This window comes from Clavelina lepadiformis, chromosome 1, assembly GCF_947623445.1.
Source record: "Clavelina lepadiformis chromosome 1, kaClaLepa1.1, whole genome shotgun sequence".
Taxonomy (NCBI): domain Eukaryota; kingdom Metazoa; phylum Chordata; class Ascidiacea; order Aplousobranchia; family Clavelinidae; genus Clavelina; species Clavelina lepadiformis.
This window is the reverse complement of record NC_135240.1, coordinates 26,468,568-26,489,224: the sequence shown is the minus strand read 5'-3', so window position 1 is coordinate 26,489,224 and position 20,657 is coordinate 26,468,568. Positions and strand designations below refer to the sequence as shown.

The 20,657-nt window shown below is 37.8% G+C and overlaps 2 protein-coding genes across 6 annotated transcripts; one reads left to right on the top strand and one right to left on the bottom strand.

The window, feature by feature from the left end:
- Positions 1-2: 2 nt before the first annotated feature.
- Positions 3-9,688, top strand: LOC143467590 (gem-associated protein 5-like). Its single transcript, XM_076965050.1, has 26 exons — positions 3-288; positions 489-683; positions 1,079-1,284; positions 1,472-1,602; positions 1,892-2,022; positions 2,155-2,297; positions 2,527-2,719; positions 2,881-3,005; positions 3,200-3,454; positions 3,596-3,726; positions 3,841-3,947; positions 4,088-4,189; positions 4,653-4,783; positions 5,073-5,259; positions 5,385-5,501; positions 5,755-5,850; positions 5,945-5,999; positions 6,119-6,341; positions 6,641-6,771; positions 6,922-7,010; positions 7,231-7,400; positions 7,588-7,723; positions 7,926-8,199; positions 8,365-8,495; positions 8,869-9,017; positions 9,203-9,688. Exons 1-26 carry the CDS (start codon positions 150-152, stop codon positions 9,560-9,562), a joined length of 4,107 nt encoding a protein of 1,368 aa, XP_076821165.1. The 5' UTR covers positions 3-149; the 3' UTR covers positions 9,563-9,688.
- On the bottom strand, positions 9,673-20,335 carry LOC143468207 (cholecystokinin receptor type A-like). Of its 5 annotated transcripts, none has more exons than XM_076965255.1 (11): positions 20,097-20,335; positions 16,369-16,705; positions 14,355-14,603; positions 14,132-14,247; positions 13,611-13,759; positions 13,121-13,233; positions 12,923-13,002; positions 12,380-12,532; positions 11,074-11,181; positions 10,740-10,868; positions 9,673-10,642 (listed from the first exon to the last, which is right to left on the bottom strand). In XM_076965255.1, the coding sequence occupies exons 2-11, from the start codon at positions 16,640-16,642 to the stop codon at positions 10,523-10,525; spliced, it is 1,491 nt and encodes a 496-aa protein (XP_076821370.1). In that variant the 5' UTR covers positions 16,643-16,705; positions 20,097-20,335; the 3' UTR covers positions 9,673-10,522. The 5 variants fall into 5 exon arrangements, with proteins under 5 accessions (XP_076821370.1, XP_076821379.1, XP_076821389.1 ...); XM_076965264.1 differs by having other exon boundaries at positions 16,369-16,702; XM_076965274.1 differs by lacking the exon at positions 20,097-20,335 and adding an exon at positions 16,828-18,169 and having other exon boundaries at positions 16,369-16,702.
- Between the last annotated feature and the right edge of the window lie 322 nt (positions 20,336-20,657).

Sequence of the window (20,657 nt, the reverse complement as noted above, 5' to 3'; positions counted from 1 at the left end):
GTCATAAGTATAAATCGCACAATATCAATTATTATTAATCAAAGATTGTCACTATAAATAGTTCAAAGTCTGTGTTATAGATAAGCAATGAAATAGTGTTTACGGCGCTGAGCCCAGCAAATGGTCATTGAACCAGCTAGAAAATTAACATGGAATTGGTTTTATCTTCTTCGCCCGTCTGGTACCAGACTAGAGCAGCTGACACTTCAGCAGATGGGCACTTTGCATTTGCCTCAAGAAATCACATCTATCTTCTTGACATCCGCAACGAAACCCCTCAACATTATGGTGCACAACTCTTTTAAGTTTACATCACAATTTTGTGTACTGTATATATGTTTTTTATAATGTTTTATAACAACTGTCGGTCTTGTCAACAACTTAATCGGTCTAAGAATTGTTACAATATATGCAGCTTGGTTGTAGTATGGACTTAATTAATGTCAAATAAAATCGTTTCTAACATTTTTATGTTCCAAATGTGCTAGGAATCCTGAGCGGCCACGAAGAAAAAGTCACGACCTGTTCATTTTGCTCAAAAAAGTCAAATGATGGATCATTGTACCTTGCATCTGGTGCCGAAGACGGTTGTCTAAAGATATGGAACATCCACTCACGAACACTGGTCAATGAACATAAATCTCACAACAGCAACAAGATTACGGCTGTGCACTGGTCTCCAGGTAAAGCTCATTATTTATTTGTGAAATTTAATGCTCCCAACAGTGAACTATTAACATAGGATACTGGTACATTATTTTTTTATCTTTTTGCCCATAGCTGTAAACACTGTCTATAAACAGTATGTATTAACATTACTTATAAATATATATAATCAAATTTGAAATCTGAATGAATTCGTTATGTGTGAAGTTTTAATAGGCAATGGGTCGGGTGTTAGTTAGGAAAACAGTAAAAGGTAATATGATGGTAATATATTCTAAATAATAGTTAATAAGGAAATAATAATCTGCTAGTTATATACACTTAATAACTTTGAATATAACATACGGTAACTACAACTAGACTCCGAAGTGATTTGCTTGTCACAATGAACTGAAATTTTATTTGTGTCCAGTATCCGAACACTTGATTGCTTCCGGTGACGACAAGGGTTGTTTAGTTGTGTGGAATTTGGAAAAAGCCCAACATCACCGATACTATCCTGACAACCTACACCAGGCGATCTGTGCGATCAGCTTCTCTCCTCACCACCAAAATTTTGTCGCGGTCGCTTACAAGGCGGGAGCAATCTCTGTTGTTGACATAAACAACAGGGCGTCGGTGAGAAATTTGATTTTAAGTTTGTTGCTAAAATATGATGGTGTTATCGGTATGTTACAAGTAGTACGCAAAAGTGCTTTTTTAGATACAGTATATGCATAAAATTTAAACGTGACAATGCACATTTTTACTGTGTAATCACTAATCATTGTAGCACAGTTGTTGATATTGTCTTATTGTTATTTAGATCTTTCGCAAATTTCGCGGCCACGGCAATGAAATTCATTCTGTCGTTTGGTCTTTCTTTCCAAATGAGAATATTTTCACTGCAATGAATGAGGAGGAGCAAAATGGTGGGGAAGCACCTTCAATCGAAAAGTAATTTGTTCTCGTTTCCTTGGCTGACAATTAGTTAAATTTAACTTATTATATCGATACTTAATCAATGCAATAAACTGGGTGTCCGGGATTCATCTTTTAGCAAATTTGTGATTGTAATGTTACCTTTAACCTCCATTCTTATAAATTTGATGACTGTTACATAAATTCTTGTTCAATTTTTGTGACGTTATTTTTGTACAAATTGCAATCTTGGTTGCAGTCCAATTCACTTCAATCTATTTTTCCCAATACAGTTGTGCCCTAACTGTAATTTTCTTATTGTTAGTGCACTGGAAGATGACAAGTTAATTGAAGGTATTCTTGTCAGTGGAAGCAAAGATAAAACGATTCGTTTGTGGAGTCTTTCAAAAGGAAAATGCTTGAAAGTGGTAAAGCTGCCAGTAAAACCAATGAAAGGTGAACTATGGAGCTATTCATATATACTTTGTAGAAAAATATACCCAGAATAAACACGTTTATTGAATAATATGGGCAAAATAATCTGTATATATTGGCCGTTAATTTCCAGTAAATGTTGTCTCTTTCAAGGCCGCAAAGCAAGTGAGGATGGGTCGAGGCTGTATGTCGCACTCCATTGGCCACAAGATTCCCGTTCAAAGTTTCTGTCTTCATCTTACAACGGCGACATATTACTCTGGGACATGAGCAAAGACGAAAAGGACCAATATGAAGTATCGTCATATTAATGGCTTTGAACAGTGTTGACTTTTTTCAACTTTTTCCTAAATTTCGATGTTTCAAACTTATTTTTTGACGTCTATTTTTAGGTGTTCTGTTACAATGGCTTACTTAAGCATTGTCAATAGCTTGTCTAAGTTTGTTTAATCTCAATTATTTTATATTCTTATTACTTTCATTATTTGTGAAATTCAATGAAATTTGTTTATGCATTTGATTCAGCTGATGACGAGTCAGTATTTGAACCAAGGCCATCAACGTGTGGTCTTCAACATTAATGCTGGGTTGGATCCTCGCAATAACATAATCACCACCTCCATGGACCGACATATTAAGCTTTGGTCACTGAATGAACCCCAGTCGCCCCCACTGTGCTCTTTGCCTACCCTGGGTGGTTACGTCTATGCTGTAACAAGTATGTGTTGAGTAATCTCAAGTACAGCCTGCCTACAGCTAGTTATAGTTTATTGTTAGATATTTATGAATTTGTGCAATAGTCATACTTCTGTAAACTTTATGCTCTGTGTAGATTTGTTCAAGCTTTTGCAATCTGAGATTTTTCCTGTTTACATTTAGTTTCTCCAACTGATCCAAGTATTGTAGCACTTGGGGTAGGTGACGGTAACATTCGAGTTTGGAAGACAAAGAATCCACGAAATCCTTTTGATATTACTGTTCTCTGGCAAGGGGTTAAGGAAAAGGTGCAATTACGGTTGTGACAAATTCAAAGTTTAAAGAAATATGTTAAAAATGATTTTAGTACACTTTTAATGCTTGTATAATCAACAAAGCTACACCTGAAAGACCATACAAACATAATATATTTATTTTGTCAGTAGTTTTGTATGAAGCGAGCGTATACATGCAAATTTTACACATTGTAACTTCGATGCAGGTGATGTCTTTAGCATGGCATCCGTCCAAAGAAGGAAGGCTAGCTTTTGGTACTGAGGACGGGAAGGTCGGACTTTACGATGTTTTGACTCTCCGTGCCCCTGTAATATCTGAAAGTTATCACATGAAGCCAGTATACGCCATGTCGTGGGGGCCTCAATCTTACAGCGAGGGTTCTGAAGTTTCAAATGGCGATAAATTGTTTTTGTACACTTCCGGTGGGGAAGGCGTAATCCTGATGCACCATCCAACCTTGGTTAGAGGTTCTTGCGTTGTATACACTGTACATGGTGTTGTTAAACATACATAATTTGAAGAGAAGTTTCTAGCTGGTAAACTTATTTGACTCACAAACAAACCAATAATCTTGACGTAGTGTGTAAAATACTTTGGTTAGAAAAAAGACGGCATTGACATTGCCACCATAATATCAGCAACCAATCAGCAATCAAATCACAATCCCGGCAAACGCAGCGAAGTGAGATGGAGGAATGACGGGCAGGTGGTTGCTATTGGTAGCGACAATGGGTACGTGCGACTTCTGCTTTGTGTTAAATCTATTCAAAACTTCTGTTTGAAACCATCAGGTAAATAAATCTCACGGTATCAGTCTCTTAAAAAATGACGACTGTTTTTGTGAAGATCATTTGATATTTATCAAGCACCGCACCTGCTACATCTCGTCACTGTTCGAGTCCACAACAAAATAATTAATTGCCTTGCATGGTGTCCAGTCCCCAGTGGACACGGTTAGTGAATATTTTCAACTGCTAATCTTGTGTTTTGTTTGTTAATTCATGAAAACCTGTACAGCCAGGTCAAGCGGCACCAGAAACATTGCCCACAAGTTATTTCATTGATGAGTGTAAGACTATATTCTCTTTTGCAGAATATCATTGCTGGATCGCATCTGGTTCAAATAACAGCAACATCTGTGTCACGGACTTGAAAAATTTTATCGCGCCGAAACAAGACACGGATAGTGCAGATGGTAAGCAAAGACAAAAAAACGCTATTTCGCTCTTAACTCTTAACCCTCCAAATAAAAGCTCTAAATCTTCTCTGCTTGAGGTTATTTTGGTTGATACAGCCTCGTTGAAGCGCGAGATTTGCAGGCAAAACTTTTATTTGTTTATTTTATTTCTAAATAACTCGGAGAGAATTGAAACGTAATTGCTGTGCCAAACTGCTGCAATTAGCACAGTGAGAGCAGATTTGTATATTTTTCTCAAAACTGACATGTTTGGAACTTAGCGCAAATCTCTCACAAGATTACGCCAAGAAATCATAAATTATTTATTTACTTACCATAATATTCACACCTGTTTATGTATTTATCCTCAAGACCCTTCCATTAAGACCCTTATGAAGAGGGTTAAAGGTCATACTGAGGTCCTGTTAAGATCCACATCAAAGTAAACCAAAATCAAGATTTATTTATTATAACATTGCAGCTTCACAGACTTCCGCAATCACTGAACCGTATCGAATGCTTGCCGACCATACCGGAAGAATTACTGGCCTGTCGTGGAATGTGAACAATCCAACGCAGATTGCGTCGGCTAGCTACGATGGAACGGTAGAGGTGAACACTTTAAATGCTTGACCTACCATTGACTTAACAACGGTACCATGCTGTTACGATCAAGCAGTTCAACACACTAGGTTGGGCAACCTCCCTGCTTTAATTGTTATGATCGCAACTGAAGGATATTTAAAAACCAACTCAACTTTTCCCAACTTGTACTCCCCACTATTTTTTGCAAGTTTTATCTGATCTGGTCGATTATATTAACTGATGAGCGGCTGTAAGATTGACAGCAAGTTGCTGTGTGTGGGATACATTAGAGTTTTACCGTTTGCACTTGTTTTAGGTATGGGACGTGTGTAAGGGTGAGGGCATTTGCAACTATAGGGGCCACGATGGTCGTGTTTTGTGTGTCGCTTGGAGCCCAGTGATTGACGAAGGAAATTTGAGCGGCGTCATTTACTCCGGCGCCGATGATTATTCTGTCCATATTTGGAGATACGAGCGCCAGGAGAACAGGTTACCGCCGAAAGGTGCGCTTTGTTGGGCGGTTGGTCGTAAAAGTTAACGTAATTAGAAATACGGTGGTTTCAAACTTCCATTTATGCAATAAAACTGAGTCGGGAAATAATTTTGAAAATTCCATCGTTATCTGTAGACGTACAGCACGTGGGATTCACACAGAAACAAACAGCGCTGTGGAAGAAAAAGCATAAAAAGAAAAAATCAGTCCCTCAGTCTGTTCTGAAATCCCCAGACCCTGTCACCTCAGCAGGTATTTTCTATAACTGTTTCCTTAAAACTCGCTCATGTCATTCACAACGAACTTGCGTTCATTTTTAAAAATCAATCGTAAATGAAACTTCAGCATTTCCAACTACTGGTATGCTGTAATCGAACATCGGATTTTTATGGGAATAAATGTTCTAATAACTTGACAATTACCAATGAAATTAATTGCAAATCGATAATTACCACTCAGTAATTAACTGCTAGAGGAGTAATTACTAATTAACAAAATTACTTAGAACCGACTACACCCACTGTCACACCAGACTTGGATGAGTTACTTGAACGTAAGAAACTGGAATTACTCGCAGAAATCGATGTGTCAGAAACCACAGGTTTGAAGCGCTTTTCTTTTAACACTTTCTAACATCGTAGTAGTGAGGTTACCGGCATTGTATCTTAGTTGTTGAAAAATTCTTCTGTTTTTAGCATCTTTGCCGTTGACGAACCAAGGTGGCGTTGCAGCGTCCAGTCCAGCTGTTACGTAAGTTGAAACAGCTGTTAACCTTGCTTTCGCTGATGCTTGTAAACTCTGCGTAACTTTATATCAAAACACTTCTTATTGTCCATTGTTGATGGCATTTCAATTCCTCAATTGTCCAGGGAACCAGGTACCAGCCATGCCAGTACAGCTCGTTCTGACTTGAACCCTAACGCCCAACCTTGGAAATCCCCGGATAGGAAATCCCCGGATAGCAGCGTGAAAGAAGTTCTCATTCAGCTTTCGGAAGGTAGAGAAGCGTCACAGGAAAGCAAGGATGGAGACAAAAGCTCTTTCCCTCAACGCAAGAGAGTCAACAATTTGCTGCCTCTCTCCTCAGCACTGGTGAGTTATTTCCGCCGGGAGTTTGTTTCAATTCATTTTGATTTTATGACATGTTTGACAAATGTCGGCTCCGTAGCTTAAAGGGTAATAATTGATTTGCAATTACGACAGTCGGATTTGATTGTCGCTTGCGCTATGCTGCTATTGTCAATAATAGCGTTAGGCAGGCAAGCTACTAAATCTATCAACTATAACATAAACTTGTGTCCTGAAACAGATTATAGTTGTCCTCAGGATTTCATTTGAATTGCATAATCGCATTGTTAGGTTAAATATTTAAAAAGAAACTTTCTTGGCAGGATAACCAGAAGAAGGAAGATCTCCAGCGCAGTTGCATCGACATCGTCAAATTTAAACGAAATCAATTAAATCCCGATGATGAAGAATTTCAGAACATCGGGTTCTACGGCGACAGGATGACTGCGTACAGGTGAAGTGTTTAGAGAAGAAGTTCATCGGTGAAGACACAATTCAATAAAATAGAGTCTTCTTTTCCGGTCTTTCAGACTCGATTCGGTTTCTATTTCATATAGGTCTAAATTGCAAAGAAATAATTCCTGATTTTTAAAAAACTATTTAGGATGTTGGCCAGAGAAGACAGGCACCTGGCGAGGATGAAGAACAACGATGGAAGCTACATCCTGAAAACCTGGCGGGGGGATATAGTCGGTAATAATCTCATTTGCTAGAGATAATCATTGGCGATTTGCCGCGCTTAGTTTTAAAACAGACATGTTATTACATTTTGCTTTAGCGCTATCGACGAAATAAACTTTTCGTAGATTTGAAAGCCAGCATAACAAGTTGTTGTTTCGTTTCTGTGTCAGTTTTACGAAAGGCGAGATAAACACACTCTGTTCATTATACCGATCTCATACTACTCTTGCAGGTGCTATAGAGAATGCAATTGAACAGGACGATCTTACCGACCAGCTGGTTGCGCTAGCACCCATGGCAGGATATGACGTATGGCAACACGCATGTACGTCATTCGCCGATCAGCTGATCAAACAAGGGCGTCATTTGCACGCGTCACAGTACCTGGTGGCAACCAACAAGGTGACATTTTGCAAAGTTCTTTTGTGTTTTTTTGCAATATGCGTCATGACTGTACGCAAAGGTACGGTGGCGCATAAGAATAGTTAAGTTTTTAGTTGGCGACGTTTGCGCAAATACCTGTAAATATTCTCCAAATAATTTAGAGCTTTTAATCGCACAATGAAAATATTTTACAACTTTTCCTCAGATCCACGAAGCGATTACGTTACTGATGGACAACAAGTACTACAGGGAGGCTGTATCGCTGGCTCGCGCTCGTCTGCAGGAAAACGACCAACTTGTACTGAAAATCGTGAAGACGTGGGCGTACAGGCTTAAGAATGGCAAGTCCTGTGTTTGCATTTTTATCACAAAGCAAAAGTTACTTGCTTAAAGCAAAAACGCCCTTTGCTGGGCGACAACTGGTGCTCTTTGTGTAAATTATTCCCATTTCTAATCTACGCATTCTCTTTATATATTTCGATCGTATAATAGATATACACTGTATGTTGATTAAGTGTGACCAAGTGTTCTTCCGCGTTCTAGGAAGTTCATTTGAAATGGCAGCTAAATGCTTTTCGTCGATCGGCGAATACGCGGCGGCCGCATCGTGTTTGAGCGAACGCGCCAGTTCTAGAAGATCAGCTTTTAACAAAGACGACCTGACGTCGCTCTTTGCCGCGAGTGCGCTCGCAAAGTTGGGCGAAGCAGCGGATGCGCAGGAATACGCGAAGAGCGCGATCGCGAGCGTACTGAAGCGCAGTGGGATGTGGAAAGAAGCACAGCTGGCTTCGTCGGGATTCGATCTCACAGCTTACCGGTCTGTTTATTTTGCTATTGATGTAATTAATTCAGAATGAGCCGGGTTAATTCAAACACGACGAGAATACAAACAATAACAAAACTGTAACAAACAATCCTGCTGCGAGCTACAGACTTGGCGAATACTGATTGCTCGTCTAATTACAAGATGTTTCTGTTACAGGCTGATACTCGCCACCCATGAGACGATTGTCAGGTTGATAGATGTAACGTCACCCAAACAAGACTTACGATTGGACGAGCTTTTCAGTGACCTGTCGTGGTCTGATTGGTGGAAAACTATCGATATAACAGGTTTTTATGAAGAAAGTTAAAATAGTAAATGTAGCTGTCTTGAAATATTGAAACATTTTTGGCCAATATCACCTGGCACCTATAGTAAGCTGCTGTAGATGTGGCTGCGCCGAAAAATGCCACTACTACACGACAACAGTATCGCCACACTCAAATTTGACAATAATTCCGATTTTTTGGACAGTTTAGGTTGGTTTTATGACTTAGAATGTTAATAAAAATTCAGTAAATTGCCTCTAATTGCGTGAATACGATTCTTATTACTTGTTGGGGTTGCTTCTGCGTGAGGCTAACAGTAGGATGCCAGGAACGCCAATCCAGCTTCCCCCTACAAATTACTTTACACAAAATTCTTCACTCCTGCTGCATCCAGGATCGAGTTTTGCCGCAAAACTCAACGACATTTGGAAGAATCACGTGATTAGGGAAGGAGAAAGTATCGCTTCCTTATATGGGGAGGTGGGAAATATAGCTTCGAGTGCGGACAAAGAAGGTTTAACCCTGAAACAAGCTCTTTACTCGGTAAATGACTTTGATATGACTTTACGGAATATTCCATTGTTGACTACGTCACTCTACGTAGCCCGATTTAAGACAGATTTTGAAGAAATCGATGGAAGAAAAGTCTTAACGCTAATAAAGTTTAACAAGTTTATTTCTTTGTTTTTTATTATTTCAGTTTTAAATGCACTTTTGCATCTTTTTAGATCGCTGTTCATTTAACTTGCGCGATGCTGCTGATTCTCAACCAATCAAGCGAAAAAACGTCACATCACTACAGTTATCGAGATCACCTTAAAACCTGCGGAAAACTTTCAAATATTGAAGAAATTAAGTCGATTCTTGAGGAAGTTTGTGAAAGTTTTGAAACATTTTCCAAAAACTATTCTAAAACTTCTTTGGTTAATGACGTCTTCTGCCCGAAAAGTGTTTGCTCCGGTGCGACCTCTTCCGATAAAACCGTGTATGAAAGTGACCGCGCGGTGTTACACGAGAGCAAGAAGGAAACTTCCTCGAAGGAACTCGACGACAAATTTGTTACAATAAACAACCTAACCGTCAATTAAAGTGTCTCCTAATGACGATGGACATTACGACCTTGCTACTCTATGAGGAAACTGGACCACTGTAACTAAGTCTTTTCTTCTCAACAATAAAGTATTATGACGCATTTACATCAATGCTCATTTTCACTTTTTGTGCACGAGTGTGGTTACAGGTGATTAAACATATGAGGTTAGATTGAAAATTTAACGGCCACATTTAATAAAGATGAACAAAGTTTGCTTCATAAAACAGTAATCAAGGTTACCTTGGAATTGCTTCCATGTCAAATTTCTACACGCTCGCATGATAAAAGATTATTAGTTGTATAACAGAATACTCACAACTAAACCAGCTAAAATGAGCTACAACATCACAAACAAACCGTTATCACGAGCGCTACACCATGGTCGGTTGCTGTAATCAAGTATTGCATCATAGCACCAAGTTATAGGATTATTTTTTTTGCAGATAACAGTTTGTCAGTTTCCCGGCTGCGTCAAGCGCATTGTTGGCCAGCAGGCAGAAACACAATTTTCCCACCGCCTAATGAGACTCTCTTCGATAAAACACGCCTTTACTCACACGGGCTTAGAACTTAGTCTTCACAAACACGTTTAAACGGTGAGGGATGGTTTGAAAGTTACTGCAGCACAAAACCCAAACTTAATGACAAATTGATTTTCAAAGTTAGATTAAAAGTTTCACGGCGGTCGTAATCACCGACCAGTGGGATTTTTGAAGTTAAAGAAATTTTCCTTTTAAACTTCTATAAGAAAGTGTGTCGCATAAGTCAACACAAAAACGTCTGAAACCGACTACAAAACACAAAGAACAGTTGATTGAGAACCTGCAATCCCGGTCATTTTTAGCCAAGTTTTATATCGAACAAAAAATTATAGGAAGCATAGTAGTAGAAGTCACGTCACAAAAACTACGACGTTGTTGGTCATCCCCTCTTCCTCCTCTTGATGAAACCAGGTTTATTCAACGATCAGGCTTCGGCGACCGAAACTCGTGGTTGGTGACGCTAAAGAGACGTTTTGCGTCACTTCTGACGTGGCATACGCTGACGTAGTGTATACTGATCCTCTGACCGGCGGCTGAACAAAGCAATGAGCTGTTATAGTTCAAAAGTTGCTCGCGTTTGGTTTTGGAGCAAAGAAAAAAACGGATAAGCAATTATCCCCACTCACGCACTTTGCGGATCTTTTCCGTGCATTTCTTGGGTAGACAGCACATGAAAGCTTTGATAAATGCGATCCTAAATGCATCGGACATAAAGCAGTATATGATTGGATTTGCGCAGGTTGAAATATATGATAAGAGCTGAAAAAAAGTAAAAAGCATTGACCGTATTACAAAGTGTTGTCGTTCACAACCGAAATTAACCCATTTTTAAATTTTTAACCTTTATAGCCAATTAACCAATTTGGCGATATAGTAGTTAGTAAGTGAAAATTTTATGGCCAATTTAATGCATTTGCGCTATGTTTTATCAACGCTTGATATCCTTTAGATGTCTCTCTCTTACATGAATAACTTCAATTCCATTGTCAAGGCTTTTCCTTGCACCAATCGGATCGAACGCTCTCCAGACATTGACGATGAACAATGGAGTCCAACAGATAAAAAACATTACCTGGGATGAAGAGCAAACAATGAGACTTTTGTGGCGTAATAAGCAAAATCATTATTAACTGATATCCGAAAACCATCGAACATATGCCGATGAAATTGCGGCCAAATCACACAATAGATTAGTTATAATGTAACAAAAGGTTATTTTTTGGTTGTTTGTTTTCCATTATTTCTCGAACGTTTTATCCGTCTTTGAAATTAGACTATTCTTTCACCTCCATAGTTCTGAAAGACCCCTATTCTATCCCTCCCCCTGCGATCCAATATACTTGCTCACTGACGTCATAGGAGCTTGCACGAGATTCTTGAAACTAAACTCTTTTAGACCAATTGTCATCAAAATTTAATATCATATTAAAAGTTTGGTTATGCGCTTTACTTAAAATTCCTTAAAATGATGTTGCAAGAGACAAAATTAAGACAGGCCTATTACGTATGTGATCTAGAATTTCAAGCTTCTCCATCAATATTTCAAAAATCTATTAAGCGAAACCGGTACGTATGACAATATTGGAGGGAGTGGTCTTCATATTTTGATTGTGCACTGTTTAACGACGCAATTCTATTCCGATTTTCGTCGTCGTGAAGCACACTATGGTATATTTTCCATAAAGGTACTGTAGCCTACACTCGGCCGTTTCCCTACTTTTACTGTGCGACCAATTGTAAGATATAAGTCAAGGTTTATGAAATTAAACGTGAACATACAGACTTGACATTTGAAAACGAATCGACATCATTCTTGTAGAATTTGTAAAGCTAAATTAGAAATATCTTGCAAAACGTTGTTTGATTAGAGCGTTAGAGAGACGCGGCGCCTCTTTGCTTGTGGACTACGAGACCTGCAAAACGGTCAGCAATGAACAAACTACTATTATATTATTGATCGCTTTCCTAATCGACAGTTTTGAGATTTTAGAATTAAACTTTGAGGTTAAAGCGTTCCCGTTGCAAATCAAGTTTCCTGGAGGTTTTCGTAACATTGTTCTGGTGGCTTGACGTTGGAAAATCGGCCAAAATTAAATTAAGTTGTCTCAGTAACTTAATTTTTTCGTCTAATTTTCAGGACTCGCAAAATTTAATTCCATTTCGTGTATGTGGTATCTAATAGCGACGTCATCCAAGTAAAACTCTGTTGTTAAGTAACGTATAGGCTACAGCAGTCCAAGAAACCTTGGGCGGGTTTAATGAATTCTTACCACGACAATAATCAGCGTAATCACTAGTTTCTTTTTCACTCGAGCCTGAGATGCGTTCTGGCTGGCTCTGCTGGCACCGCTGGCTGTCCGTACAGTGGGTCTCTTTGTATTGGTGGGTCGGGGTCTTCGCGGAAGCTGTAAGGAATATTGTCTCTGAAGATGAAATTATTTTAAAATGAGTTGGATGAAAAGATCGTGAACGATGGAGCGGTTTAAATCCTTGCTCTTGTAAACTTGTATAACCTAAGATGCGAGCTTCTTAAACAATCATTGCAACCATTAATTGGCAACTCTGTCATTTAATTTTAGCGTTTGAGAAATATATTTTCATTTCGCTATTTTTTTGGTGATATCGGCGCGGTCATTCCTTCAAAGCCACTTTCAATCCACAAACTTAATCAGATGAAAAATACTTAAAAAAAAATAGATCTTTTGATCTGAAAAGCCTTAAAGCACTCCTCAGTCAGATTTTTAAGTGGCAAGAAAAACTACAAAGCTGTATGTTATATAACACGTTATATAGCAAATATTACGAAGACTCACTTGATTTGATTTTTCATTGCTACTACTTTTTAAAGACACCATCTCCTCACATTGCCCACCAGCGGAGGCGCTGTTCTTATCTACAAATAACAAATAATTTTGCGTGAGTTTATTTTTTAAAGTTAAAATTTTTGAAATTTCTTTTGCAAACGTTTTGGTTAAAGTTTACGACGAACGAAAGTCTTCGTCGGAAGTTGCCTTTTGAGTCTTTAAAGTTGAACCCTTTGAAGGATTTGAGCGAGATCAGAGTGTAAAATACCGTCATGCACACAAGAGGAATGACGAACAGAACAATCAACTGCGTGACGTACCTAATTACAAAGATGATGACGTAATTAGAAAACTTGTAAACTTATATAATCACTAACACGACATAAAATAATAGGAAATCGCATGTTCTTTCGGTACATATTGTCGACATGTACACACCTTATCAATCCTAATGCTGAAGGACTTATTAAGTATTAAGTTGGTTTTTTACTTTTACGAAAAATACATTTTTGAATGATGCTGTGAAATGATTTAAGTGACGGTTAAAATGAGTTTGGAGAAAATGGCTTCAAGACACAGGTTATTCCATAATCAGTAAACTAGCAATTGAAACGTCCGTGTAATAGCAAATAGGTTCTCCAACGATTTGACTCTGTCTTTCGTTCTAAGTATAAAAGTGGTTTGATTATGTTCTTACCATGCCTGTTGGAATTCGTCCGACGGAAACGTGGTCCGACATGCGACCGTGCATCGGTCCTGTCGTGTCAGGTAAACATTCTCAATCCGAGCGATGAAGAAGTTTGGAAACATGAGCAAACCACTCAGCACCCAGATTAACGCAATCATCTGTCATTACGACGTCATATTTTGTGTTAAAACTTTCAGTCGTCTGCTAAGGATAGAAAACTACGACACTGGCTCAGTTTAATAATAACTCAAAGATAAATATCAGTTATATGACGTAATTTTATAACTGAAATAAGCTTTAAAATTGCCACGTCTGTCACCAGGCATAATTTCAACAACAAAAGATGCTCAATTGTTGATTGAAATCTTTAATAAACCAACGTTAGTTGTTCTCTTATTGAAATCCGCCCAGACGGAAGCTCACCCGCATGGGTTTGCGAAACGTTGGTCGATTAAAGAATTCAATCACCAGTTGGATACTTTAAGCAAGGAAGTCTTCTATATCTATGGTGTGGAGAATGATAAGCTTACTTTGTTAGCGTGGGATTTTGTTTGCCAGCTCCTGGACGCGAAGGGGTGGCAAATGGCCCTGTACCGCTCAAAAGATAGGGCTAACAAAGTGAAAGTGGAGACTGAAACCGACAATCCTGTGGTGATTATAACAATGAAAAAGAAAGATTCAACAAAGGACGATCTGTCATAACTTTACTCGTTAACAGGCGTTTTGGTTTAGGCATGCTTTGAAAAAACTTACCCATACAGTAAGGAAATATCTTGCACAAGAGGCTTCCAAATATAAATCTTTTCAGAATTCTTCCGGTTAAATAAATTGGTATACAGAGGAACCCGACAAGGAAATCACTCACGGACAGACTGAGCAGAAAGCAGTAGGTCACAGTTCGCAAGCGCTTGTTTGATATCAGCGTGACCATGACTGCGAGGTTTCCGATGGTTGAAAATAGGAACACGATGACGTATGCAACGAACAGCGACACGCTCATGCCTGAAGAATTCACACGACCATAACTATACAGTATATTGGTCACTTGATGTAGATTTCACTTAAAACAGGTCTGTTCGTGTATTGTGTTTGTCTGAAGTATCGTTTCAAGCTTTTCACACTCTGCTGTGAGATTGGTTTCTGTCATATATATAGTATATATATATATATATGTTATAGTTTGGCTCAATTATGATCTCAAATATGAAACCTGAATATTTTTCTGTTTTTAAATCTTATGATTCTTGTTTTAGGAAGTTGCTGAAACTTTCGCGAAAAAACGTTGAAGTCAATTCTTATTTAACACGAAGCTTTCATTGTGTGCTTGGAAATTCGATTTTTTTTTCTTTTAATTTTAGACGAAACATCAAAGGCCGTTATTAGATGTTTTTATATGTAGAAGGAAAAATTATTAAATCCACAGTTATTAAATCGTGAATATTAAATCCACAGTACAACAATATATCCAACAAGAGGAAAATTAGTTTTTGATTCATCTCTGAGATCAAAAAAAAATATGACTGGCACATTTCTGTCAAGAATCGATCTTTATCACAACTCAAATAGTGAACTTACAACCTTTACAATGCTTTGCTTTTTATTTACTTGGTGAATTGGATTTCCATTATTTTGCTTAAGCGTGTGCTTGCAATAATCGACACGTTATTTGAAATCCGTGGTTATTGATTATATATGATCAATTTCCGCTTCGTATATTGTTTGTATTAATAAAACAGATGTACTGCAAGCTGCGAAGGTCAAATTCTAATGGAGAGCTTAAAACGACATCTGTTTCAGTTTAGTTACCATCACTTTTACCTGCTTTAAATATACAAACTCTTATACGGAGCCTGCCAATACTGCAGGGCGTAGACTAATGTCGTTAGTAGTAATTACACAACAAAAAATCGATCCGTTCGCTTAACCCTTAAACAGTAATTGAGGGCCTGGGAGGCCCGGTGAGAAAGAAAATTCTTTTATTTTTTTTATTTTTTGGTTTTAAGAGCTGTTGCTCCAGAAATGCCTTAAATAGTGTCGTTTGCAAAACTTAAAACCAAAGTGTAAGGATTAATGAGTCCAAAAAAAATTTTGTTGGCTAAAAACAAAAGCACACCTCAAATTGCAATTTAGGGCCTCGGAGGCCCGGTTCTAGTTTAAAGTAAACTTTAGAATTATAATCAATGTAAGTTACATTGCATTTGTACAGTGAATCTCAATAAGATGAGTTCTTTTTTAGGTGCACAACAAAAATATGTCATAACAACCAAAATATATCATATGTGTGCATAGTTAGGTGAAGTACTGCTAACCGGGTTTGCGAGATGCTTGGAGTGTCTGTGGTTAGAGTTGTGTTTGTCAAACACTCATTCATTCACATTCCTGTTGCTACATCCATGCATTATAGGCAACTTTGGCCTAAAATCATTTTCTCAAAACGAATACAGCCGATGTAATGAATCGAGAAACTATTGACTTACTTTTTCATATTATTTTAGTATTGGGCCTGAGAGGCCCGTAATCGCTGTTTGTGTTACAGAACAGTAATTACAGTTTAAGGGTTAAGATAGAAAATAAAATTTTAATGCTCTTCGAAGAAAACGATTTTTTGCGGACGGCTATAAAGTTCCCTTGTTCCATAACATACAAATGATTGATCTAATTTTCAGTTTATAAAATTTTACTTCCGAAACGTTAAACATAACCAAACCCAATACAGTTGCATTACACTGAATTAGTATATGCTGGAATCCTGCCAACTCAAACTTACCAAATGTCACTTCCGTTGTGTTAACGCCAGCTGTGGTCAACAGATTCAAGCCGTTGGTCGTCCATTGATTTGCACTCGAAGTACTTTCAACAAAACTTGATAATACTTCGTTAACGCTGGTTACATTCGATGGATCTTCCGTCGGCCCGTTGCATGGATTTTTCCCCGCATTCGAAGCGCCGAAGTCCCGTGTGCTTCCAACTATATCGTCGATGGTGGGAGTCCAAAACGAATTCGTATCGGTCATAGTATAATAGGTTGGTGACGTCATCATAGTTGCACAGATAACGCTGCGTTAAAGTAAAATTGCTTCCTCTCGGTGCCTTTTAATAACCTGCTAGAAAAGCCAACAATGACTTTGGTTATAAATGTTTGGTCTAAATTTAACTAAAACCCCCTTACAAGCAATTCTCATCCGCACATTTTATATCGTTTTCTGCAAATGAAAGAGAGAATGACCTGAACTAAAGACTGAGATTTTCAACATTTGATTTTCTGTAAGCTGGAGTTATCGCCGTCTTTAACGTCCCACCGATCTGTTGAGGTAATTTCTAGACCTTAAGCTGACAAATCCCCCTTCAGGAGGATTCTTAAAAATCCATTTTGCCCATTGACTGCAAATGAACCTGTTCAATGACTCTTTTTAAAACATTAAAAACTCAACTTTGTCTCGCAAACAGGGATGTAAATATTTGGAAATAGCCAATACTCACATGTTGGTTTTACCCAAACTTGTCTTATTCGACAATTACTTTGCTAGTGCTCTGACTCCTGAACGTAATGTATATCACCACAAATATACCCATTTAGTTTCAACGCAACAGGTTATAAGGTACACAGCTTTTTTCATTTTTTTGCCCTATACTGTAACCCATGTAGTCCTACAATCTCTTGCAAAAACAACTTTGAGCTAATAAGGTGATGTCATGAAGAAAATGTTTTCAAAACTTTTACGGGATTAACAACTCGCCGCTTTTACGGGATAACGGTGTAATGCGTAAAATCTGGTTGAGAAACGTTAGACTGATAATAATTTATTGATACAAGCGCTGTAATTCAAACTATTGATTAGCTTTCTAGTGCATTTATGGTTTCGCATCGTTATTTAAATCAAATTTTCTCAACTAAAATGCATTACAGTGCTGGTCGCGCACATTCAAGTTATTTCATGACGTATAAAATTCATCACATTCGGTTGAATCTTCGTAAAATGAGCTATGATCGGACTAGAACGTTTGCTGTTCTCGTTACACCGAACTAGTTGCTAATGCCTTCGAAAAAGTCTCTGAAAAATTAGAAATCGGTTGAAATATGACGACATAGAACGGGCAGCATGGCAATTGTAAAATACCTTGTCGTCATTGCAATTTATATAACTGCGGCAACGTCGTTCGTATGGTACGTCTATTTGCTTTAATTACGTGGCCGCTACGTCTACAATTCCGGAAAGTAATGACCGTTAAAAACAATGACCTAAATAAAATTTTCATAACATCCCGGAAAATACCTGAAAAGTATATTTCAGTATGAAGAGATCATTACTCGCCGATATAGCATGAACAACCTATAGGCTTCAGTCTTTTCTTGCCTGATGATCAAGACCAGTTGAAAAGGTCACCTCAACTAAAACGGTTAAACTGTTTAAAATTTCATTAAGTCATGCGCTCAGAAAATTCATGCATTTAGTTGCAATACGTTATCTCTATCAGGAACCGATCAAATTTTTACGTCTACTTCCTTCAACTCGGGTTTCTACGAAGTTTAGTCGTTTTGAAAAATGCAGTTTATAAACAAAATCTTATCTGATGTCTGCTGTTGTTCGCTTTAGGGTTGGAGCGTAGTGAGAAATGTTTACTGGTAAACAGCTGACGACAAACTAATGAAAAAGCTGTCAGCATATTTTGCAGCAATCGTTGTGTCTCTTTCGTTAACATTGCAACAGAAACGTTTGATTACGTATAAAATACGCTCCAGTCAGCTTTGAGGCTTTCAAGCAAGTATAAGTCTTCGCTACTTGATCTTATAAACAAAGAAAACTTTTTTTCCAATCACTTGCAAAAACCAATAACATCCGCTTAACGCGACAATATTTTGGTAGAGTGATCAACTGATCATTGTCTTTAACTGTCACTATAGGCTACTGCAGTTCATCATTAAACAACAGCGACGAGAATTCCCAAGTCTTTTGATGCCGCTCAGTTATTCGATTTGAGCAATTTAGACCTGTGATGACTTGCCCATTAAAAAATGAATTGTTTAATCACAGTTTAGACTGGAAATTGCTTTTTTGATTAACTCTCAATCGATTGGTAAGGAACTCCGGGGACTTGAGGTTAAAATGAGAAGTACAGGTAACGGAGGAATTTGATGCCGATAGAAACATTTTGAAAAACAATCTCAAAATGTTATTAGAAGATAATAAGGTAGGAGAATGTTTTACTCAAACCTATCGTAAAATTCTTGATTATACTTATTTCGCAAAAACTTTCCCGGGAAAACCTTAAAAATTCAAAGAAGTGAAGAAAGCTTATCAAGTTGAGCTTTCGAAGTCACGAGCGACACCTTTTAGGCTCTTAAGCAAATAACGATTTACCCTTGCTACCCATTACCTTAAGGAAATTGCCTGGAAGTTTTGCCGATGATCGTGAAAAAGTTTAAGACTTGACATTTTTGTCGCTGTGTTTATATGGCGATCTTATAATGTTGAATTTTAGTTAAAATATAAAAAACGTTCATACTTCCTTTTTGTTCCTATTACTCAATTTCGCTTTTGTAATTGCATGGTTCGGTTTTTAAAAAGAATTTTCGGGGTCATCAAATTTGATTGACTCGAAAGTTGACCTCAACGTAAGAACTTCTAGTGTAAAACAATTCAACCAACGTACCGACGACTTGACATCCTGCTAATTCTCTTTCATGTTTTAACTGTAAATGTTGACAGCATAACCGATACTAGTAAGCACAAAATACACAAAAAGTATCGGTTCATTGTATCTCGTTCTGACGTAGCAGTTTCTGCAAAATCTCGCCCCACACAGTGTTTCTCTTTTTCCCCACAAAATGCAGCCACCTGTTCAATACTGGTGGTATATAGAGGCAATGTGTGACAGCGAATAAACCAAATAATTTTGGCAGATGGAAACCTATTCCCAAGGTTTTCTTGGACTTTTACGTAATGGTTAAAAAAAGTGTGCTAACTACCAATGAGAATCCAGCATTGCCGGTGTTGTTTTTCAATGAGGGGATTACCCTAGCAAATGCCGCGTTAAAAACTTTCAGGTTTCATTTTTAAATTAGCCTAAATTTTAGGTGAAAATTTATGAATTTATGATAATTTGAATTTTTTGGCCCAAAACTGCAGTCTTGAATTTAAAATTCTCTTGTAAGAGTTAGAAATATACGATTTTATTAGGATTTTATGAAATATTGGCGGCCTAAGACATACTAAAGTGACAAACAACATTTCAGGGAGCCTCAAGAGAGATTTTTCGATAAATTGCATTTTTAGTAATTTCACTTTGTAATAAAATAAACAAAGAAGTTACGCATTTTTACAATCTTATACGGCGCCTTCTATGGTTCAACTAAAGAAGGCTCACAGATGTTTGAGTCTCTATTGTGACGAATTCTTGCAGCTTATTTGTTTGACTGTATTTAAGAAGCCGTTAAACAAGGTAAAACTAAGATCTCTATGATTTTGTTGCACTCTTACGTAGGGCTTTAAATACCTGTTTAAGCCAATCAGAAAGCAGCATGGCTAGTGCTGTTTTCTGGCAGTGCTTCAATGTCCTAGTTCGCATGCAGAATTAGGCTAAAAATTGCCATGAAAGTAGCTAAAATTGGCGCAAAAAACAATTGTTATAACATACTAACTGTAATTGCAAGAACATAATTGGCTGATCGAGAAACAAGACTGGTTGCTTGTCGTTCTGGCTACCAAGCATCGAGAAAAAGTTTCTAAAGAGCCAACTTTCAACAATGTAAATTGCAGTTGCTGATACGGAGTTGTTCCCTGCTTGATCGAGCTGTAAAAACATAATAAGGTTGTGCATAATAAGTAGATGCTGTTCAGAAAAACATCGAAACCTGGAAACATTTTAGATAGTCTATCATTTACCCTTCTAAATATTATTTGATGCTAATACTACCATATTTAGGAAGAAGGTATTGGGCCATACCGTCTCACGAACCTAACAATTAATCATAGGCCTTCTAACGTTTTCAGTTTTTTTCGTTTATTGCATTTCCTTGTTTGCGACTACATATCAGCTACAACCTACATAGAAACA